The sequence below is a fragment of the Heterocephalus glaber genome, unplaced genomic scaffold (assembly GCF_053883595.1).
Source record: "Heterocephalus glaber isolate CG9 unplaced genomic scaffold, H.glaber_assembly_v1.0 deba00001479, whole genome shotgun sequence".
Classification (NCBI taxonomy): Eukaryota; Metazoa; Chordata; class Mammalia; order Rodentia; family Bathyergidae; genus Heterocephalus; species Heterocephalus glaber.
In genome coordinates, this window is record NW_028258316.1 from 15,735,798 (window position 1) to 15,751,658 (window position 15,861).

General features: G+C 41.0%; 1 protein-coding gene across 5 annotated transcripts in view; it reads left to right on the forward strand.

Moving 5' to 3' along the window:
- Brinp1 (BMP/retinoic acid inducible neural specific 1) overlaps positions 1 to 15,861 on the forward strand; it is a 168,522-nt gene that overhangs the window by 41,957 nt on the left and 110,704 nt on the right. For 3 of the 5 annotated variants that reach the window (XM_004849475.4, XM_004849476.4, XM_087183290.1), the window contains exon 2: positions 4,142 to 4,409. The exons of 1 other annotated variant lie outside the window; for it this stretch is intronic. In XM_004849475.4, coding sequence (XP_004849532.1) covers positions 4,192 to 4,409 — 218 coding nt within the window. In that variant the 5' untranslated portion in view covers positions 4,142 to 4,191. The remainder of the gene's footprint in view (positions 1 to 4,141; positions 4,410 to 15,861) is intronic. One more of the 5 variants, XM_004849477.4, reaches the window with a different exon arrangement.

The following is a 15,861-nucleotide window of genomic DNA, read 5'->3' on the forward strand; positions in this document are numbered from 1 at the left end:
AGTTTCCCCTTTTCTACATGTATAAAATGGGGACCATAGTGCTGTCATGGCTTGGCCACAAGTTGAGAAAAGCAACTAGTATAGTTCTTGGCATGTAGTAAATGCTCATTTAATACACAATTCCTTTCTCAAAGTGACTTCCCCTACAATTAAACTCGGAGCTTCCTGTGGGAGATCTGAATGCAACTCAGCCTCGGAAATGGCTGAACCCATGCAGCTCTAAGCCTCTCTTTCCTTTCCTTCCACTGACCTCCGACCCTTGAATATCTGTAGTACTCAGCCATTGCTTCCTGTGTATCTCTGCTCAGAACCCTTTTATCAGATATTCTTTTCCTGAACCCCCTGCATAGAAATCCACATCCTAACCTTCATGTTCTGCCCACCTGCTCTGTCTTCCTTTATACCATTCCTCACCACTATGGAGCAATTGATCATTTGTTTACTGCTTTCATCCCCCAGAAGAAAACCAGCTCTTCCACGAACTCTTGGTTGAAAATGATTTCTCTGACCTCTACTCCTCCGTGGGGCTTTATTCCTTCTTTGTAGTATTTATGGAGCATATTCTGTATTACAGCTGCTCACGGATGTGAGTGGCTCCTCCATTACAAACTAAATCTTGGGAGGACAGAGATGGAGGGTGGACTATAGCAGAAACTGTACAGATTTGTAATGAGATACACAGAGGTTAGAATCCTCTTTGTGTATGGAGAGGGAGGGGCTACTGAGAATTAAATCCAGGGCCTTTGCACTGAGCTATGTCCCCACCTCTATTTTTAAATTTTGAGATAGTGTCTCATTGAGCTACCAAGTTGTCCAGGCTGGGCTTGAACCTTCATTTCTCCTGACTTGGGCTCTCGGAGTTCCGGGATTGCCGGTGAGAATCGCCACATCTGGCTTGAATCTTGCATTAACACTTAGGAGCTGTGAGCTTGGGACAGGTTATTCAGTACTCATCTGTTAAGTGGAACATCTGTACCCACCCTGAGGGATACACCCTTATTAATGTCTCCTCTAGACTGAATGTTTTGCCTTCTACTTAGGGTATGGACAATGTTAAGGCCACACACATAATAGGTGTCCAATAAATATCAAACATATGACTCATATTATTTCAAATCCCTAGCATACTTAGTACTAATATTGTCTTGTATACAGAATGCAAGTCACAGGGCCTGTCATTATATCTGCTATGACAACATTTAGGTAATAAATGTACTAACCTATTTTCTATCCTACCAAAATATCTGTTTCTTTTAGAATGTACTGTACTTTCTAAAAATTTATACTTTGAGTTTTTATACTGTGTGGATTATTGTGATTTTTTAAGCCAGAGATATGTTCTAACTTCTCCCATGAAGCACTCACCTCTACTTGGGGAAATGCACTTCTATCACGGATCTTCCCAAAAGAAACCAAATTCAAATGCAGCCACATACACCCACACTTACAACATGGCAGAATGAGAACTCTTAACCAGGAACCAGGAGACAGGGATCTCACTTTACCACTCAGGTCATGATATGTAAAAAGGAATTGGATTAGAGGAGGGTCTCTCAGCTTTGTACTACTGGTACGTTGGATCCAACACGCTTTGTTTTGGGGGCTGTCTCGTGCGTTGTAGGATGTTGAGCAGCATCACTGGCCTATAATTACCAGATGCCAATAACAGCCCCTTAATTGTGGGACAATCAAAAATGTCCCCCTGGGGCAAAATAGCTCTTCCCTGGGAAGCACTGGATTAGAGTTTAAAGTTCAGCTAATTCTAGCGCTGTGGGCTTCGGTCTCACTGCTCTCTCTCTCTCTCTATCTCTCTCTCTCTCACACATACACACACACACACACAGATGCACATAGACACACACCCACATGCTTCCACGCCACTATTGCGCATATAACCCCCTCCCAGTCCCACCTTTGAAAGCTGTGATATTCCCCATCCTGCTTCCATGCAGTAACAGTGAGCATTTTCTCACAGGCTGCCGCCTGCACCCACTCACAACAGAAGCTCAGTGAAAGGGCCGTATGGGTGAGATGCTGCGATTTTAGTGTGTTGTAACTCGCTATGGGGATCTCAGAACAATCGCCTCCACCCCCTGCTTGCCACTCCGGTGTACTCTGGCAGACAGTTCTGGCAGCTGTAACTGTTACAGTTCTGTGCTCAACATGGATGGCTTTGTTTTAGGTGCTGAACAAAACTTCAGGCCATAGCTTTTTCCAGCCCACCCCTCTGCACATGTTCCTTCCTCCTTTGCTCTGACATCTGGGACTCAGTGACAAGCAGATTTTTGGAGCAACTCGTGATAAAATGCTGCAATTGGGCAATAGAGGGAAATATGGAGCCAGGCAGGAAACCCACATCTCTTTTTTCATTTTTTCTTTCTTAGCATTGCTTTCCTCCCATATTCTTTCCCCTGGAAGAGTAGACAGATAGGTATCATATTTAGTTTGTGTGTGTGTGTGTGTGTGTGTGTGTGTGTGTGTGTGTGTGTGTGTGGATGGTTTCACAGTTGACGAAATGTCTGTGTTCTTATCGTATTTTAAAGTGATAGCCGTGAAGAGCTGAGATGAAGAGAGAGGACGGACGTGGCTGTGCGGTCACATGGTTAGCCAAGAGTAGAAAGAGCGTTGTGAAGGTTCTTTACAGTTAAAGGCTCAGAGCCCAGTGAACAAGATAGAAACAAAAACGTGTGATACAGGATAGTAAGTGCTGACATACAGTCATAGCTTACAAGTAGCTAGAGCTGGGTGAACGGAATGACTCTTTTTTTAAGGAAAAGGAAGTGATATTTGAGGACGTAACCTTAAGTTGCTATTGAAGGATAAATAGGACTTGGCCAGGCCTGCGAATGATGAAAATATAAACACTCCCTAGCAGAAAGTAAGTAAACACCACCAGTATCAATATTCATATCATCATTATCCTTCTAGTCATTCATTCCCTTTATTGAGTACATGCTACATGGCAGACATTCTTGGAAGTATTTTGCATAGATTATGACATTTAATTATCATGCTACTTTTGAGTGTAGGTGTTATTGTTAACTATATTTTACAGATGAGGAAACCCAGACTCCAGAGATGTTAAATAAATTGTCTTGAACAATTACTGTTTAGAATTGAAACAATCAGATTCAGAACTTCTTTAAATATGGATAGAGATAAGCCCTTTTAGAATGAGCAGACTAGGGAGGGCAAACAGTACAATGTTTACCTAGCAAGTAGACAATGACAAGGTGAGGGAAAGAAAGCTTGTTAGTTTCCCAAAGGCTTGGCATGGCTCTGCGATTTCTGTGCTCACTGCAGGGAATTCCCATCTAAGTTGTCTCCTAGACTCAAGCAGAGAGGTGTGCAAGGGCCTTTAATTTCCCTTTTGCAAGCCAGGGGACCTTGTGGCTCAGAGACCCCAGCAGGTGTCTCATCTCGTCACAAGTTTCCTTGGCGTTTGGGAGACCTCTCACTCAACTTTGTGGAAGTGGAGTCCAGCAAGGTCCAGGAGCTACATCTTGAAGGTGTCTGGCCCAGGTAGCCATAGTGTTGGATCCAACACAAGACGTTGTGCATTCTGATCAAACAAAAGCCAAACTTGTGCTCAGTGCATACACACCTGTGTGAGAGGAGAAGCTAGAGTAGCTAGTGTTTAAGTGCCCACAGGTGAGGCGTGTTGTTTGTGAAGATGGTAGGTGGGACAGACACTTGAGTTATGTCCCCAATTTGCTGCATGAAATACAGTGTCTATGTTAATGCATTTCATTGTCTTTCAACACATGTCCTTTCAACATCTATGATGCGCCATGGGCCAAGATACAGGCACTTAGGCACATCCTCTGTTTGACAAATGAGAAATTCAGGCACTTAAGCACATCCTCTGTTTGCCAAACGAGGAAACTGAACTCCTAAAGACTGAGCAGTTCACATACATTGGTGCATTTTGTAAACACAAAGCAAAACAAGAATGTGGGCCCAGATTCCTACAGATTCTATACTTTAGACCAGAATCTATACTGACTTTTGTAAACCTTAAAGCATTCTACTGATATATGGCATTGTTATGAAGATGTGTTAATATTTTTTTCTCTTTCATTGTCTTTCTCCCCCTCTCTTTCCTCTCTTCCTCCTTTCTTTTTGATTCTTTTCTCTACAGGACTCCACAGAATGGAGCAAGAATGAGAGGAAAAAGGCCGGCAGAAAAGCATGAACTGGAGGTTTGTTGAGCTCCTCTACTTCCTGTTTGTATGGGGCCGTATCTCAGTGCAGCCCTCCCACCAGGAACCAGCTGGGACAGACCAACATGTCTCCAAGGAATTTGATTGGCTTATTTCAGACAGGGGGCCTTTCCACCACTCCAGGAGCTACCTATCCTTTGTGGAAAGACACCGTCAAGGATTTACAACCAGATATAAAATATACAGGTATGATCTAGGCTAAGACAGCCCTTGCCTTTCTTCTTGCACTTTGTGGGGTCAGCATTGACATGACCCTTGCCATGTAAAGTTCTGGGTCAGAGGTTTGTTCCCCTTCAGCAGGCTGCTTTTCACTTTTTGCTCTTTTTGAAAACTTTGCACAAAATGTTACTGATGATGAGAGAAAGATGAAAGAGCTAATACTTATGGAGTACTTAACTGTGTGCTAGGAATGGTGCTTACTACTTATTACACATTGTCTTAAAACTTCTAAAACTCATTGAGTATAGATTTTGGTTCTTTTCTTTTATAACTTGGATAACTGAGTCTCAGCTAGGTTAAACAATGTGCCAAATGTTATGTACCACCAGTAAGTGGTAGGACTAAGATTCTAAATCTAGTTTATCTGTATCCGTAGTCCTGGTAATTTTCCTCAGCCACATCAGGCATAGATTGCATTGTTTTGCAAATGCTATTAATGAGCCCAATTTCTTAGCTAAATATATTCATGCATTTGTAAAGAATAGAGAGACTTAATGAAGGACCTGTTTTTTTGAGTAGGTCTGGGCTGATTCTTGGCTTATTGTAATTCTACTTAAACAAAAAGGACTTAACTCTATATAAGGGAAAATTTTTTCTGACTTTCTGAAGATGCAATAAACGAGTCCAGTAGTACACTGACAATAAACACACTAACAGGAGGAAAGCATTTTAATTATGTGCATGCACAAGAGAATCCTACAAAGTATGAGACATAATGAAAAGGCCAGATGATTTAAAGCATTCTCAGCTACACAGAGGGATTGGAGTTTGGGTCTTCAAAGGGGTGGTGGCTACACAAATTATGGAGCATGAGAGGAGGAAATGCATGGAGAAATACTTTTGTATTGATATACCATTAAAGTATCACTGGTAATAAAAACTGTCTCTCAGAGGAGCCCATTAAAACATTAGGTGATCGGTTGTGATAAATCTATCTGGGCTAGTGCCTCCTGTCCTAGTCTTCCCTGGTTGATGAGATTCTTGGGTACTGTTCTTTTTGGAGGGTCTGTGTGTAGGTACATAAAGGAACTTCATTAAAAGTCCAACCTTGTGCTTTAAAAAAAAATTTTATGGTACATGTTTGCAATGCATAATGGCTACATTCATGTGGGGAGCTGTACATGTACCTAACACATTATAATTCTTTTTATGCCCTCATCCCCTCCCCTTCATTCTCCCTTCCCAGATCTCTTGGTCTCCTTCCCATTTGCAGAAGATCTATCTCCCTGTTTCCTATTATCTATCTTTTATTTTGCTCTTTAATTTATTTATACTTTGGGTTTCTCTTATAAGAAAAACCATGTGATATTGAAGCTTGTGTGTCCAATTTATTTCCCTATGCTTTGAGGGAGAAGGAAGGACCAGAAGCAGGAGGGCAGGAGGAGGTCAGAGAGACCTTTAATTCAGAGAATTCAGCATAGAAAAGTGCCATACTTTGGAGGGTATTATTTTCTGAGCCCTATAAGCCCAGAGTCCTTTATTATTTGAAACTATCTTTCCACACTCCACTTAATCATAGTCTCCTTGATATAGTGACATCTCTATATTTATTCCTCTTTAATTATAAACCATTTGAAATTGCAGTATATTACTGTATTTCTTATGTCACATAAAATTCTTTGAGGAAAAGACAAACACATATGCACACACAAACATATACACAAATTTTATTGCTGGATTCTCAGGGTGTTTTTTTGCTCTGGCATTGTTATCATAAGTACACAATAAATATTGTGGACTTGAATTGCAGAATGCAAAAATCTCTCTGGAGATTTTGTCTTAATGTCAAGGAAGAAAGGGCAAGTCCTTCCATTTCTGTGCCAATTAGAAGAAGAGAGAGAGAAAACATGGTGCAAGAAGGAACTCTGGCCTTCAGCTGAGAAGGCTGGAATTAGTTGATCTGAAAGTGGGCATGTCTTATTTGCACATTTTTAGTATTGTGCACTGGAGATGAGTGATTTGTGAAATCTCTTACTAGCATAAATACCCATATTTCTATACTGAATATTGAAATCCTACTTTGAAAGATGGCCCAGTGGTGACTGGGGGCTTACAATGGTTTTGTCTATGCAAAAATTTATGGATAAATTTCTATGGGCTTTGAAGAGTGGTGAAAAATTAGCTAGATTTCTCTGGGCATTATGAAATGTAAAAACACAAATAAAATGAATATAAGGTGGGTAAAAGAAGGAAAAAGTCAAGGAATGAGAAATATGGGGGCATTTCTTACCTCCAAAGAAAAGAAGGAAGAATATCAGAATTTCAAATGATTAATTCCAAGGGTTACTCCTTGGGAGAACTATCTCAAAGTCACCTAAAAGCAACAATTTTCTTCTTAATTTCAATTTTGGTTCCTTAAAATATTTTTTGGCAGACTACAGCCTTTGCTGTTTGTGATTATGCATAAGCCAACTATAAGTGTTCATTGATTACTTGTAAATATCTGCCACTACCTGAAATTCTTGATGTGGAGAGCATGTAGCTTTGAGATATTGGGTTTGGTGAACAGAAGAAGTTGTAGAAATCTAGATAACCACTCTGTGTTTTGTCTGTCAAACAATAACAACCTTTTGTGTTTATATATGGCTTTCTAGTCCCCTTGAGCCTCTCAAGGACACTTTGAGATTGGGATGATTAGAATTTGTATTTCCATTTTAAAGTTGATTTGATGAGTGACTTGAACAAAGATAAGTAGGGAACTGGCTTAAAACGAAGCATGATTTTGCATCTATAATCTCACCAATGAATACCCTAGGATTGACTGTAGGCATCTATTTCTTGTCTACTACTGTTTCTTAGCAAATGTGTTATGCTTAACCCTGTGCTAGGGAGGAAGTGTTAGTTGATCTGAGTATAGGTACTCATGACATATCATGGTGCTGGCTATGGTGTGGTTTGTAGGGGAGCTATAGCCCATTTTACACAATCAACATGTATATGCTATTTGTGTTGGAAAGACGTATATTTAAATAGGCCCCTTGGGCCGGGGATTTAGCTCAGTGGTTTCGCTGCCTGCTGCGCAAGCGCAAGGACCCAAGTTCGATCCCTGGTACCAAAAAAATAAATAAAATAAATAAATAAATAGGCCCCGAAATAGAGCCACATATGCAGAATGCTGATAATAGTGTCCTTTATTGAGCATTTATAATGTGCCAGGGAGGACATTTAGTCTTCACTACATCCTCTCTGAGTTGAACAGTGCCTTGCCAATTTCCAGATGGAGAACCAGGACTACCGGAGGTTTGAGTGTGTTGCTGAGGTCATCCATTCATTAAGCAGTGGAGCTAAGGTCCAAATCCTGATATGCCTAACTTCAAAGTCTTCTGTTAAACACCCTGCTGGATATTGCACCTGATACCCACATATGGCTTCAAAATCTAGAATGTTTCTATGCTCTGAAAGGGTTGCCCCAAACATTCTTCATTGTAACCACTTTTCCAAATATTTTGAATGTAGTTTTGGAAATGTTGAGAGGTGAGAAGTTGCTAGAGAGATGAGGAATCTACATCTGAATACTAATTCCACTTTTCCATGCACTGGTCTTGTTATATTAGGCAAATCCCCCCACATCAGCCTTTCCTAAATCCCACTTTTCTCGTTTACCAGATGATCCAACTTGATTTAGATCTGTAGTTTTCAACCTATGCTATTTGAAATGCTGAGGATTGATTAAAGTAACCATAGAAACCACTGCAGTCTGAGGAGAGGGGCAAAAGGGCTGATCAGGCAGGACTCCCAGCACTCTACTTCTCTTGTGAAAAAAGGTTTGCATTCTGCTCTGAGTTTAGTTTTCATATATGCTTTATTTTGGATTCTACTGCTTAAAAAATTTGCAATCATCTAACAAGCTCATTTCTAAGATCCTTTTTAGTTCCAAAATTAAGTATAAGGTTTAACCAAGGTCACATGGTTAATTAAATGATGGAGTTCAACCCAGAAGCCAGGCTCTTGGTCATCTAGTTATTTCTTCCTTTCTTTGTTTAATGCTCAAATAATTGTTAGGACTTGTTTACAGGCCTAGTACTGTATTTGGGGCAGATGATACAATGATAAGTAAAATAAACATGGTCCTTCCTCTGAGAGGAGAGACATCAGTTAAACATGTGCACTTATACATACACACATTTACATTCTTAATAAATTCTACAGAGAAAAAAGTGCAGGATAGAAGTCATAAATGCTGCAAACATTCACTTGGAACTTAATGATATGCAAGGATAAGGTGAGACTCTTTTCACATTCTGCACATGGAAAAACATGCATCTTGATCTCCAGAGACAAGGACTCATTCAGATGGAGCCACGGCAAAAAGCCAACTAATAGGTGTTCATTGAGACAGTGTCAGTGGATACTTTTTCTTCCCTGAGTGTCACTTTGTTGACTAAACCTTTTCTAATGAGTCCGCCTTGCTGTATGCTAATGGGGACATAGAACATTAGGAACTTGACACTGCATCATAAAAATAAGGCCTTCCTACCAGACAGCCATATCATCTGATTCTGGAGAGCCAGCTCTACTGAGATATCCCAGACTTTAAGTCTCAGCCAGTTCCCTCCTCCCCAGGGTCCAGACTGGAGCCCTGGGTGACTGGGAAGCTTCAGAAAGCAGCTAGAAGGAAGAGTCCCCTGCTCACTAACACAAGTTGAGGCCATCATCTGTATCTTTCACATGCACATAGAGGCTGACGTTAGCTCAGGGAGTCATGGTGCACAGGCACAGCCAGTGTTAACATTGAGAATCTTTCAACCTGAATCCCAGCCGAAGCTCCTTGTCATGTTGCTTCACAAGCCAAGTAATGACGTGCAGTGTTTGGATGCATGCGTACACACTCTGTCACTTGAGACATCTTGAGCTAAGGGGGAATGATCAGAGCTAAGGGAGCCTCTTGGTTTTGATTGTGTCAGGGTGCAGTGGGAACCCAGCTCACCTGCCTTGTTTCTGCGTGATTTTGGCCAAATAATGGAACTTCTTTGAGCGTCTGTTTCCTCATCTGTAAAATAGAAGAGCTAGCTGAGGTGGCTCTTAGATCTTTTCCATCTCTGACATTCCATGACTCTGTGAAAGATCATCATTTTAAAATGCAGTATATCCTAGTAGAGTGGGCTGTCTGAGTTTGGAGTTTGGAGACAGGGTTGGCTCACTATGAAGCCTCTTTTTAGCTTTCTCATTCTGAGGAGTTCATTCACGGAACATTCAACCACTCATAAGTTTGTTGATTTAGAACTTAATAACTATATGCTGTATACCGTGCTATGATGTGGCAATACAGGTGACCAAAAGTAAACAATAAGGCACACACACACACCACCACCACCACCACCACCTCTTCCTGCTTTGCTCAGAATTAGGAATGAAGGAAAAAAGGGGTGAAAAGTAAAGAAGCAAACAATTATCATTCTATGGATAGGAATGACCCTCAGACACTCAATTTTCTCCTCTGTAGAAAAGGATAATGATGTTTGTCCTACCCACTAGGTCAAATGACATGCAGTTTCTGTGAGAATGCTTCCAAAAATTTAAATTATCTTATGTGTAAAAATATTTTATTACAGTTCTAAGTCATCATCCAAATAAAATAATTTATTATAATTTTTTGTACTTTCTGATAAGGCCACACATAAATTAGTCATCAACTACTCACAGCTGTTAGATGCGGGAATACTGTTATTATGAATGAAAAATGAAGGCATGCAAAAAAAATCTAAGCAAATTGTCCATGTCATGTAACTAAGAAGTGGCAGAACTGGAATTCAAAAGCAGGCACTTGAGACTCAACGACACGAGTCCTTCATAGGCTATTGTGATTCTCCCTGTTTCTTAGCTACCTGGTTTATTTCCAAATATTGAGAGACTTCTTTGACCATGGATAAGTTGCTACCTCTCTAATTTTCTCATTTGTAAAATGAAGATGATATTAAGTGCCTGGTGTAGCTGTGGTGAGAAATAATGAAAGTATTAAGCATGTAGATGTTGATATTTTATAGGAGCTTCATAAATGTGAATTTCCTCCTCCATTTCAGAAGCTGAGTGCATTACTAGAAATAATTTCTTTTCTTTTCATCATAATTTAAAAGCTGGTTTGGTCTGACAGTGTTTGCTTCATCCTTACTGTGTTTTGTGTTTTATGTTTTGTCAATTTTTTTTTGACTTTGAGATCATCAAGAGTTGCTGCAGTTGAGCAGTTATTTCAAAGGTGGGTTTAATAGGAGAATTCTGGTACTGTTTTTAGGCTTTGATTCTGGAGAGACAGGGCAGAGGAGAGAAAATGGTATGGAGGGTCAGTATTCACAATAGGTGGTTTCCTATTGAGTGTTTTCCCTATAGGTTGTAGAGCGAGTGGTTTATGGCTTATGTGGCACCTCTTTTTGAACTCTCTGCACTTGAAAAGTTGAAGGTAAGTCACATCTTGGTAAACCAATTCTAATTGCCTGGCTGCCTTGGATATGTTTCACAGTAGTGCAACGTTCAATTCTAATGTACTGTCCTGATATTCTTACATGTGTTTCAAAAAAGTATCAATTACAGATTCTGCAGTGAAGCCATTTGGCTAATTGGATGGGGCTGGGAAACATGTAGATGGTTCTACTAAGATGAATGAAACGTGGCCCTTAGCTGACACTCACTCAAGTGTAGACATTGGCTTGTCAATATTCCAGATGCTGTGCACTACAGAGTTCATGGTGTGCTAGATAGATATGGACTCTGCCCTCAAGGAGCTTACAGAGAGATGGGAGTGAGAGAGAAGCCCGCCACTGTGATTGGTGGTTGAACCTGAACAAGATCTTCAGCCTCTCCATTTCAGATAGAATCTTGGCATCATGAGGAGCGAAGACTGTATTTCCATTAGTGTGACTAAAATTAGTAAGCCCCAGTATACATTCTGCAGACCTTTAACTCAAAGTCATGCTAAAAGGTGTTTTGTGGGGGAAAAAGAAAAAAAGTACCTGATAGTCAAGTAATAATAACAACAATGCCAATTGCTACCATTGAAATCTTAAATCCTTCGCATCGCACTCTTCCCAGTATAAAAATTATTCTGACGTATTTATAATGACCATGTGCAGTAGGTATTGCCATTGTCTCCATTTACATGATTTGTATAAAACAAGAGTTAATCCCTGGTAGAGTAGAATTTGTCAAGACAAGTTTGATTCCAAAGCCTGTATCCTTGACCATGCTACTTCCCAAATTACATAAAGATACATATGGGAAACCTAAAGTTAGCACAGGCCTCTGTATCACGGAGCCTTCGTTGTTATTAGCCTATGTAATGGCATATTATCATACCTCTTTAGCCACAGAACCTTCAAGTTGAGCAGGGCTGATAATTGGGGCTCTGCCTGCCTTTGACAGCTTGAATTATCTTCTTTGGACTCCAGCCTGCATCAAAGCTGTAAAACGGACACCTCTTTAGCTAGGGTCCCTGGCTGAGGAAGCCAATCGTTCTGTGGAGCTTCAGCTGTGAGTGCTTTGGTCTAAATCTTCTGCTTCATGATTGAAAGCAATGGAATCAGCACCTTCAGTTTTTCTGTCATAGCGTTATCTTTTTTTTTTTTTTTTAAAGAAATTCTCCATTACAATTCATGTTCCCAAATTTGGTGTTCCAGCCTGTGTTTTAGCACATGAAACTAACAGAGGCCGGGGCCACAGCTGGGTACTTAGGGAAGATTTTGGTTCGATATGCTTTTTAAAAATGGTTAGGAGGGCTGGGGATTGAGCTCAGTGGTTTTGCTGCCTGCGGCACAAGTGCAAGGACCCGAGTTCGATCCCTAGTACCAAAAAAAAAATGGTTAAACATTAGAATCACCTGCAGAACTCTCAAGAATCCCAAATGCTTTGGTCCTTCCTCCACATACTTTGATTTAATCATCTGGGATAGACAAAAGGTAGAACCATGTCTGAGGGTAGGGGCGATTCTACTCCTTAAAGGGATATTCAGCATAATCCAGGGATGTTATTGGTGTCCAAATGGTCGTAGAAGTGGGGGTGCTACTGGCATCTAGTGGGTAGAAGCTAGGAACTGGGGATGCTGCTAAACAGGCTACAGTGCACAGGGCAGCCCTCTGCAACCAAGGATTACCTGGAACACAATGTCAGTTACTCAGAGTTTGAGAGACTCTATTCTTGTATTTCTGAAAATAGAGGTAGTGAGAAAAAGTATCAGAATAAATGATTTTAGATACTGGTCTTTGTGAAATTCAGTTGTGGTGATTTAAATTTAGGTAATGGTTAGATTCGGGGTTTTCTGGTTGTAGACATGGCTTTCTTTAGCCCAGGTGGCAATTGATGCATCAGTGGATGGGAGACCATTTTTATTTCTGCTCCAGAGAAAGACTGTTTAAAGGAAACTAGCTCTCTACTCCAGAAAATGTTTCCCTTCTTCTGGGATTTCAAGGAGCAGGGGTGGGGGGGTGGGGGTGTTCTACTCTGATTTTAGTATTCTCTAGGAAGTAGAATATTAAGGCTTCATCATGAGGTCCATATAAATATGTCCTGTCTCATTAACAACCAGCTTAGAAAACGTGTAGTAACAAACATTCTTTCCCTCTTAGAGCATGCCCAGTTGGCTCTCAAGAAGCTAAGAATGGGACCATATCCCATGTTTGTATTTGTCAATTTCAACCACTTTAAAGGTTGGCAGCACACCCTACTCCCCCACCACATTATCTCTCACTTAATTTAAATTTCAGATCAAAGTCTCCCTGAGTAGAGTGGAGTGGAGACGCATAACCAGCAAGTTTCTCTCAAGTTGCTTGGTGTCAATTCAAAGATAATCCCCAGTGTGGATTATTTAAAATTGATCTCCCATTTCTAAGACCGATAGCTTTATTGCTGCCAAATTGGTACCTTTGTAGTATTTTATCTTTTCTCCCATGCCATTACTGAAGTGACTTCTGTGAGTTGCAAACCAGAGTTCACTGCGATCTCTGCAGAGCAGTTGTCTAGCTAGTCAGGAGCAGTGTCTAAAAATGGACCAACTTGTCCAACCACTCACTGGGACAGATTGACACAGTGTCTTTAAACTGCTACCAAGGATGGCTACCACTCTAGGAGGAGAAATGAAAACAAGAACTTAGGACTTCAGCCTGTGTGCACCAAATCTTGGCCAAAGAAGAAAAAGGGGTTGGATCTGTCATCTGGAGCACCTGCAGCTCACTCATTCGTTTTTGGTTTTTTTTCCGGTACCTGGGATTGAATTTAGGCCTTGCGCTTGCAAGGCAGGCACGGCGCCACTGAGCTAAATCCGCAGCCCTTGATCACTCATTCATTTGAAAAATGTTTGCTAATCTCCAAACTCTTTCTGGCCAGTCCTGCACTGTTTTCTGAGGATTGAGGGAGGAAAACCTTGATCCTCAGTCTCAAGGAGCAAAGGCTGTCAGACTGAAAGGCAAATTTTCACAGTGCTGTTTCCTGTTTGATCAATGCCATGGGTGCTGTGTTTGGGTGGATGAGGGTCTTCCATAGCACTAGGGTGGCGAAGGAGGAGAGGCAAAGACCAGTCTGAGGAGACATGCTAGAGGCAGGTGTGGTAAACACAGGCTTGAGGAGGATCAGGATTTCAAGAGAAGACAGTGAGGAGAGTGGCATCTCATGCAGATGAAATACCACCTGCACAGACAGCGATAGCAGAAAGCCTGGGTCTGTAAGTCCTAATGTGTTGTATACTTTGAATAAAACTGATGGATCACAAGGCTGGAGGGCAGTGTGCAACCAACAATGAAAGGAATTCGAGATGACAAGTTTATTTCAACCAGCCTTCTAAGTTTAGTTAATTAGCAGACTGTTACTAGATAGCTATTTATAGTGGTGTTTTGTTGTTGTTTCTACATTTTGGACCTTAATCCCCACAGAGAAATACATTTTACTTTGACTTTCAGTAAAGGTAGTAAAGAGATACAAATAAATGAAAATTCACCAAAGAAAACTTAACCTTACAACCGTACGACATGAGATGCATTTTGATATTTTCTATTCTGTTCCACTCAAATGCAGTCTATTCGTTTCTGATGCATTTATATTTTAAAATACTGGTGCCTGCCAACAAAATTGATTTCAGCCTCTATTAACGAGAGAAGGCCTTGCAGTTCGAAAAACACTGCTTTGGAGTTTATATGGTGGTCACATTTGGACTCAGGGGAAAATTGTGCCATGCTTGATTAGCAGAGTTTTCAGTGAGTTCAGGGTAAACAGGTTAGAACCTATGCCTTGCCTGATGTGGACAATAGGAAAAGAGCAAAGTTTGAAAGGTGAGACTGATAGACATTTAGAAATATTGCTCTGACTGCAGCATGAAGAACAGGTGGAGAGAAGAAAAGAGATGCATTAGGAAGCTGTGGCTGTAATTCAGAGAGCAAGGGAATGTGGGAGCTAAGACAAAGGAGTGAAGACAGAGTTCATTAAAGCTCAAGTACCACTCAGCGTCACTGACCCCTGCTGCAGACCTCCTGCTCAGGCAGCCACTTCCTGTGGTGCATCCAGACTCACCTGTCCCAGTTCCAAGCTCTGAACCGATGGCAGGATGCATTCTTTTATGCAGCGTTCTACTGCTGCTGGATACCTTTGTATAGCAAATGAAAGGACCCAGAATGCCCAGGCTTTTGCCTCTAGGCAGTTTCTTTATGTGTCAAGGCCTTCCTTCTGGGCACAAGAATTACTGGATCTCATTAGCAGTAGATTCTCAGACAATCTCAGAGAAACGTTTAGAATTCCACCCTTTATCTCTACTTGACTCGTCTTTACTCACCTTGATGGAAACTTCCAGCAGCAAGTCAGTATCTTAAGCTTATGTGAGCCCTGAAATGGGTCCCTGTAGCTTAGTAAGTATTTAGACTTAGTCCAGTCTTGATTTGAATCCTAGCGCTGCCACTTCCCACCCATGCAATCTTAAACACATGGTTTAAATTTTCTGAGACTTGATTTCTTCATCCACAAAACAGGATAAACCCCAAGTCTGTTACAAAGTATTATGAAGAGAATGTATGAAAGCATTTGGTGCAGAATAAATGTTTAAGTACTACTGGCTAAAACAAACATCAGAAGGTCCAATCCCTGGAAATTCAGCAGAATGGAATCCATGAAACAGAGGTAAACAGATAGCCAGGAGGGACTCTGAGGGGTCTTAATGTAACCTTCAACTACATGAGGGCAGATTGGCCTGTATGTTCTGACTCTGTGCTGCTGGATGGTTTGAGAAACACTCTGTGAATGTAGTATTTGCTTCATTCTTAGACCAGGAGGACATTTCTAAGAAGAAGCTAGAGGAAGAGGACCAGGGAGAGGAAGATTTCTGTCATGCTGAGGCACAGGTAGCAGTTATCCAGAGACTTGCCATGTGTCCTTAAGGTATCAGCATGCAGTGATTCATGTGTACAGTACACGTCCCATGATTTGCAAGCTTCTAATTTATTAATCAACCCAG